The sequence below is a fragment of the Musca vetustissima genome, unplaced genomic scaffold, assembly GCF_032173495.1.
Source record: "Musca vetustissima isolate MV318-11 ecotype Yass unplaced genomic scaffold, APGP_CSIRO_Mvet_v1 utg29110, whole genome shotgun sequence".
Lineage (NCBI taxonomy): Eukaryota > Metazoa > Arthropoda > Insecta > Diptera > Muscidae > Musca > Musca vetustissima.
In genome coordinates this window covers 61,703-70,302 of record NW_026887431.1, presented here as the reverse complement: position 1 = coordinate 70,302, position 8,600 = coordinate 61,703, and the positions used below count along the sequence as shown (strand labels likewise).

Genomic DNA, 8,600 nt, shown 5'->3' with positions numbered 1-8,600 from the left:
TATAATTTAATAGAATCATTATCCGATTATTGTTATTATTATTCATTCAATGTATATATTCCATTAACAAGTTTTTAAATACAACCTGATTCAAAAAAACACATTTTTAATATTTGAATACATATCAAAAATACTCTTAAAAGTATATTAACAATAATGGGTGGTGATATACAATGCAATTGTGGGAGACTGGGAGGTCTGGAGAAAGGAAAATGCATTCAGGATTTGCATGCATTATTTGTGTGAGTGTGTGTTTTTTAATAGATTTTTTATTTATGTATATTTTTGTTGGGATATATATATTGTGTATATAGGATTTGTTGTTATTGTTGTTTTTATTTATTAAATTATTTTTTTTTTTTGTTCGCTTGTATAAAGAGAATGCATTTATGTAGTGGTTTATGTAAAAGTGAATGAGTTGGTGTGTTTCAATAAGAATTTTGATTGATTGTCCGAAAGTTGTTTGTTTTTTTTTAAGTATTTTTATTGTTCATTCACATATATCAAGAGTTGGGTTTGAAGTTTCAAGGGTTGGGATATTATGTGAGGGATATAATATAATCATTCAACGGAGGGGGAAAATATTCACACATATGTATTATAAAAAAATATTATGGGGTTTTATTTTAAAATTTAACTTAACACAATATAAAAAAATATGAAAGTATATTCCACTTGTATTTTTTATATCCTTTTCAAGTCATAATCCTTTACTGCTTTAAAAATCTGGCATGAACACTCAAAAGTTATTAATTATTAAAACCTGAACCACCAGAATATATTAAACCAATTAAGGTTACGATGTACAGTAGATATCGGATATAAGCACATCTCATATAAGAAAAAAACGCATATAAGAATGATTATCAAAAAAACCGTTCTTATACTTTCTTATATCCGATAATTCCATATAAGAAAGAAATCTCCGTTTTTTTTTGAGTTTCTTATATCCGATATCCATATTATTATAAATATTAGTATTATTATAAATTTGTAACGACGAGGCATCCAAATTGATGGTGGTGACGTTAGAATTCTTCTGATGAGAAATAATACCTAAATACTATGCACAATGTAAAATTGTTTATGGCATAAATGCCTACAAAAAAAGAACAACATTCCTTAATAAAACTCTCGGCAATACTTCAACATGACACATATATGCAGTTAATGAGCTCATAAGGATCTAACGATAACTCGATTCCGTAGCCTTATCATTACCCAGAGTTTCAATATGCCTTAAAAAGGTTCTGCCCACAAAAAAATGAATTGCCTACCACGTGCATTCTAATCACCCAAGTACATTAGGTAAATTCCTCTATATACCTCTCTACATTAGGTAAATTCCTCTATATACCTCTCTACTTTCTATATATATAAATCTATAGCCAATATGATCACAGTAATATTCGGGAGATTTTTTTTTCTTAAAACTTCATGTGTTGAAGTTTTAATCAACTTCTTCAATGAAGAGAAAAAAACCAACAAAAAACGCGATTAATGGCTTAACATATTCAATCGAAATCCAGAATTGGTAAAAGTGTTAACCTATTTTATATTATGTACCTCAGAATGTACCTCAACATGTTGGATATTTAAATTTATGGTTATGGTATTAAGAATTTAAAGGTATTTAAGAAACCCTGTTATATGCCAAAAAAATCTATATAGATTATCTAATGTAAATGTAAAGGGTAAATGGTTTACATTTTTTTATTATTTTATGGTATACAATTTTATTATGGTATACAAGCGGAAACATACTTTCATACCTTGGTTTATATTGTAAAAACAAAAGAAAAGAAAAATACTTTTACACACAAAGTCTTCTGTAGGTACTATCATATATGACATTGAATTCATATGTGATCATATATTCCTATTTTTATCTTTTCGAAAATGAAATATTTAACTAATCACAGGCTAAACACAGAATAGACCACTCATATTCAAATATACGTACGATACTATACGACACTCTAACAGATACACATAGAAATTTCGTTTGGCTTCATCCGTTGTTAACACGTATCATTGTCAAACATAACAATGTGTTAGTGGGCATACATACACTCACACACATATACACAACTATACATATAACTTTAATTTTGTTTTTGTCAACTTCATCTTCATCACCTTCTTTTCTTCCTTTTTAGGGTTTCTGTTTCTGTTTTTTTTTCTCTCTATTTTTTTGTAACTTTCATTGCTGCAGCGCAAGTCAAAACAAATAATCGAATGAATAATTAACAGGTGATAGTATTTAACCTATTTGGAGCACAACACAACAGTCTACTCATGTACGAGTTATAGCCGACTATCATCGACTGTGAACGTTCGGCCTACGTCTGAGTTCGTTTGGATATTTGGCAATCGCATACGTTTCGCTAGAAAACGGAAACGACTACGAAAATCCGCTCAACTCTTGTATGGCGTATAAATATTTCACACAGATATTGAATAGTCCGACTTCTCCTTGAGAAGTTTCTGGGTGGGAGCTGGGGAATTTTGACGTGGTTGCAATTGTTGTTTTTGTGATGTGGATGGTGATTGTTGAGACTTGATTGCAGCAACATGGGCTGGTAACTGTTGTTGAGAAGGTGTTTGGGAGAGATGTTGTTGCTGCTGCTGTTGTTGTTGTTGCTGCTGCTGATGTAACTGTTGCAATTGGGGCTGTGATATGGGTCGATTCTCTTGGGCCCGCTGTTGTTGTTGCTGCTGCTGTTGTTGCTGTAGCAAATGCGATGTGGTCGAAGCTGGCCTAGACCACAACGTTGACCTTAGGCCCAACTTTAATTTCTTCAATGTTTCCACATCACATTCAACCTGTGCCACATCAGAGCGTTCCGTTGCAGATGGCAGAGCCACTTCGACGGGAATTTGATGAAATCCACCGGTGGGGATTACATTGCATTCAGCTTGTAACTGCAATGGATGCAGGGTGCGTATAACACCTCCAGGCCTATATAGTGGTGTATGTACATATACACAAACACCCATACACATGTGTACATAGATATACATTATATTGACAAAAAAGAGAATACCAGAAGAGAGGAATAATTGAAATGTCATCATTCCGTTAAAAAGTTTGCAATCAATTTTTTTATGTGGTCTGACAATGAAAGTATTTTGTTGTGTTTTTTATTTTTATTTTTTGTTAGTCGAATGTTGGTGAAAGCCACTGCAGTGGAGAGAAGACCAAAAAAGCAGTATGATGAAATGTTGCTGATCCGCATCGAAATTTCAATGTCAGTTACAATTATTAAAGAAAGAATAACATTTTGCGATTGGATAAACAAATAAGTGGAAAGAGAGAATAGACGTTGGTAAAAATAAATGATGATGACGACAACTTTTTACAATGATATCATCCAATAACAATTTAAAATGAGAAAATATTCGATTAAAAAGCAAGTTCTTGAATTTCGAGTGTCGACATTTTAAAGGAAGAGAATATAAATACCATTTGAAAAATAAGACACTTTGTACCATATGATGGCGAATATATTAATTTTATATTTTTAGTTTTTAAATCATTGCGATTATATCGTAGCACATGGGATAAACAATAATATCCGTTCAAAGGCTGAAGTCATACATAGCGGTCATATGTTGACCTTAACTGGAATTTTGTTGTAAGAAAACGTACAGTTTGAGTACATAATTGGTTTTGTATCGGTTCAATAAATGCAGTCTTGCCAAAAATGTTCTTTTGGAAATGGAAAAGAGTTACATTCAAATTAGTATAGTGATAGGAAATTGCCCCATAGCTGGGCTCCAAATAGGTGGAAGCCCCCGGAGTAATCATATTCACCCTATAGTGGCAATTTGTGCTTTTATTTTTCACTGAAATGCGGGGTGGCTCAGAAATCGATTTTCCTGACCAGAACCCCTTGTTTTTTCCTTAACGATTTATTACTTCAATATGGGGTTCGAAAGAAAATACATTAGAACGAAGATAATCGAAAAATGGGTCACATTATTGGAAGGTGTGGCCGTGACAGGCCTCCTTATTCGAAAATTTTCCCCATTTGAGAAAATACTTAATTTTTCTCTTAGGTAGGATTTGGTAGCATTTGAACAATTTTATTACCTTTAATACTATATTTCGAAAAAATTTAAAGAAATAAAAAAAAATAATAAATTCACCCTTCATAGGTAAAATGAATTAAAAAATATATATTTTTCAATGACACACCGAAGTGAAGCGATACACTTCAGAAATTTATTTTCAGAATCCTCCACTACATTGTAATAGTCAATATTTACCTCAACTTACTTACACACATACATACATATCTTACAATAATCAATTTCATATCGATACAATTCATTAAGCCGTCTTTTTTTCTAGCTATCTAAACCTACTGACTTTGACCAAGTCCAAATACCTATGACTCATAGTCGATTTTCTGATCAATGGGGTTCATGTAGGTGCACGAAATCTCGCCGATGTTATAGCCAAAACTATTCACAATGCCATCACTGTCGACCAGACTGCTGCCGTCTACATTGCCCCCATGGGCCGTATCCTATTTGGGCAGGGTCGGTGCCGTAAAGAATTTCGACGATAATGGTGCTGTTGAGGGATTCAAAAGAGTGCCGCCCGACAGACCTTCATCGGCTTTATGGGCAATGGGACGAAATTGTGATGATGGCTGCATGCATGCCAGGGAGGGGGCTACAGATGCAAGGGAATTGTTACAACTACTACCGTCTAGCAGGTCGGTGTTCATTTGAAGTTGCTGGGAGTGGTGTGGTGCAATTTTAGGTGTTACAAGTAGGGGTTGTTGTGAGATTTTGCTACAATTACTACTGGTGAAGCTACTGGATGTGTTTATGTTTGAGGAATGTTGTTGTTGTTGCTGCTGATGTTGTTGTTGGTTGTTGTGTTTATTTTGTTGCTGTGTAATGGAAGGTGACTTAACCAATGTGGGTATGTGACACTGTATGGAGTCTTGTGATTTGAATGTGCTCGATATGGACTTGAGATTGCCGACACCACTGCGTGGTGAGAGGATCTTGTTTGGATTATTGCTGGAAGAGTTTTTACTATTGTTATGATGTCGCGGTGTTGTGTTGGTGGAAAACTGATATAATTGATGATGATACCTTGAACGACCGCGACGTGGCAATGATTTTTGTTCGGACATTGGTGATAGATCAGAGGATGTGCTTGATTGTGCCCCATGGTAGATGATACCTGTGGTAGGGGAGGAAGAAATTAAAAACAAAATTAACAATTCAACTCACTTTCACAATGGTTCATATTAAAAAAAAAAACAAACAACAAATAAAAAATTTGCTCAGGAAATCTATATTTAAAAACAAACAAACAAATAAAAACTGTATGTAATATAGTGTGTGTGTGTTGGAGTTTTTTAGAATATATGCGAAAATATGTATAATTCTAATACTATCAAATGAATTCAGTTGTTCAGCGATGAATTTGTAAAAATTGTAGTCTTTTGTTGTTAATTTATTGGTTTTTTGTTGTTGTTTTTGTTTTGTAAATCAAATGATTCTAACAAATCATCAATCAATATTACTTGTCCAACTAATACTACAGGTATGTTATTGAGATATTGTGATTTTGAAAATGTTGTGTGTTACTAGATTCTGCGAAAAAATAAGATTGTGAAAAATATAAAAAAAAACATATAATATTATATTGAACATAACATGTATTATAATATATTGTTTATTGTAACATAACCTATTTGATTGGCTTAGCAAATTAGTTTTGAATTCTTAAAGGGTTATCAATTCTATTAAATAATTCGACATCGCTGGTATAATTTTTTATTGAAAACGTTGGTTGGATTCTTAGCTTAGAGATCATAGAAATTTGGTTTGGTTCTTAGTTTTGAAATCATAGAATTTAGGACGAGACAAATAAATTAAAAACTAGGAAATACGTGGAACATTTTGGGGTACCGTTATGTGGGAGATACCCCGAAACATGGACTTATATTGATCATTTTTGGTAGGACATCTTCTATTCAGTGAGGGATCAAAATATCAAATTTGAGCCAATTCCTTTGAAAAACGAGTCCAAAAGTTTTAAAATACCGAATATTGAGACCCACCCTTGTATGAAGGCTACGCTAGAACATGGACCGATATTCAGGTCTGCGAAAAGAAGAGCTCCATGTCTGCGAAATAAGAGCTTTAGGTCAGCCATAAGAACACCACGAAATCTTCAATAACCAGTAAGGAAAGTTCAAAAGTCGGACGGGGCCGACTATATGATACCCTTCACCACTTTGGGTACATGCAAGACATGTTAATATCTACAATATCCTTTAGATAGAACGGTCATAGAATCTTTGGAGGACCATTGAGATGAAATCGGGCGAAATTAGATGTGCTATCTAGATAAATGTTTGAACCAATTGAAAAACCCCATACACATACCATTCTGAAATCATTGAAAAATTGCATGTCAACCGGATTGACTTCGATTCTTGTTTTGTAATCACTATATTCAATTTAATAGCCTCTGCCAAATTTCATGCACCATTTACATAAAATCGAACGAAAATATATATAAGACCTATATCAAAATCTGAACCGATTTCAACAAACCTTATCACGCATAATTTTTTTCTCAATAGCATTCGCTATGCAAAATTTTACTCAATCAGACAAATATTGGGAGTTTGGTGTATCATTCACAAAAAATCGGATAAAACTATATATAGAAGTTATATCTAAATCTGAACCGATTTAAACAAAACTTCAAGGACGTCGACCTGTAGGAATTTCAATAAGCGGTGCAAAATTTTGTCTCAGTCGGACAAATATTTGGAGTTTGGTGTATAATTCACAAAAATCGAACGAAACTATATATGGGAGGTATGTCTAAATCTGAACCGATAAAAAAAACATCGCAGACATCACTCTGGACCTAAATCAGTACTCTGTGCAGAATTTTGTCCCAATCGGACAAATATTGGGAGTTTGGTGCATCATTCACCGAAAATCGGACGAATCCATATATGGGAGCTATATCTAAATCTGAACAGATTTCAACCAAACTTGGTACACATCAATCTAGACCTAATTCAATACTCTGTGCAAAATTTTGTATCAATCGGACCAATATTGGGAGTTTGGCACAGAGACATAATACCCTGTACCACAGTGTGGTGAAGGGTATAAAAAGAGCTCCAGTTCTTCGATAACGTTCAGCTCTTCTATTCAAATTTTCATAATCTTGGCACATTGAGGAAGAATTACCAGAAGAATTTGATAATTAGCTTTATATTATACTAGCGGGACCCGTGGCGGTTCGCTGCCCCTGCTGAAATGATCAAATTAAAATTTAGATATGATCAATTGATAAGCATCCTATATACAGCTGCAATATTTACTAAATTTAATTTTAAAATTAGGTAAACCCTGGTATTTGTATATGCTCGCATTAACACTACAAAAAAGTGTGAAATGTCCATGTTGTAGTAGTTGTATAGTAGTTATTAAATAATTTACTGTTTTCTATAATGGTTGTAATTTTTGCTTTCTTGAAACACAATTTTTTCGCAAAGTAACAACAATTCAAAAATTATGTCAATACTTTTTATAAATTTTACACAATCAATCACCTCCATCTGTTACTTCCTCCACAAAATGACATTAAAAAAAATAGTGTTGTATCTGAATTTATCCTATCCCAATCTCTGGCTGTATCTGAATTTATCATATCTCAGTCTCTGGCATTTTCCAGATGATAAAACGACTTATAATAAAAAATTCACACTACTCACTTCAAATCATTTCAGAATTTTTAGAGTATACAAACAAAATATTTTCAAATTTCAATATGCTGATTTTTAAAATGCAGTAAAAAGTGTATTCCCGTTGATCGTACTATGCTCATTTTTGTATGGATGGTGTGTATTCACACCTTCGTTATTCAGTCAAATTAAAAAAAAAAAAAAAAACGGTATCTTAAGATAAACGCATATTACATGTTCAGAAATGTTGAGGTATGTTTACTATTGATGCTATAACTCCGCATCCACGCGGAATTTTTAAAGCCTATGTTACTTTCAGGACATGTCTCGATATACAGTGTAAATCTCATTAAGATCTGTTCAGCGGTTTTGGCGTCTATCGGCCATTCGCTGCCCCTGCTAAAGTTATCAAGCATATACCAATGATCAATTAATAAGCAACCTACATGCAGCTGCAATATAATATATACTAATTTTAATTTTAAAATTAGGAAAACTCTGGACTTTTATATGCTCCCATTAACCCTACATATTGGCAATTTTTTTTTTTTTTTTGAAACTAAAACACACCGTTAATAATTTTTATCAATTTTACACAATTTGTATGTCCATAAAAACAGATAATGGCACGTAATAATCAAAATTACAATTTTGCATATCTTATTATCGATCACATCCATCTGTTACTTCCCCACAAAATGGTATTTATTATAATCCATATATTTTTGTTATCCAAGTAACATTTTTCACAAACTGACAAAATAGAAAATTATAATGCCAATAATTTTTTTTCAATTTTATTTTATTTTTATTTTCATATTTCAAATTATATCGTAATTGTTCCAAAATTTATTCTCA

At 32.7% G+C, this 8,600-nt stretch overlaps 1 protein-coding gene across 1 annotated transcript in view; it reads right to left on the bottom strand.

Moving 5' to 3' along the window:
- Positions 1 to 2,372: 2,372 nt before the first annotated feature.
- LOC133335004 (cell adhesion molecule Dscam2) overlaps positions 2,373 to 8,600 on the bottom strand; it is a 52,083-nt gene continuing 45,855 nt past the window's right edge. Inside the window, exons 16-17 of the mRNA XM_061543307.1 lie at positions 5,116 to 5,206; positions 2,373 to 2,962 (exon numbers count right to left, since the gene is read on the bottom strand). Of these exons, the coding sequence (XP_061399291.1) occupies positions 2,446 to 2,962; positions 5,116 to 5,206 (608 nt within the window). The 3' untranslated portion in view covers positions 2,373 to 2,445. The remainder of the gene's footprint in view (positions 2,963 to 5,115; positions 5,207 to 8,600) is intronic.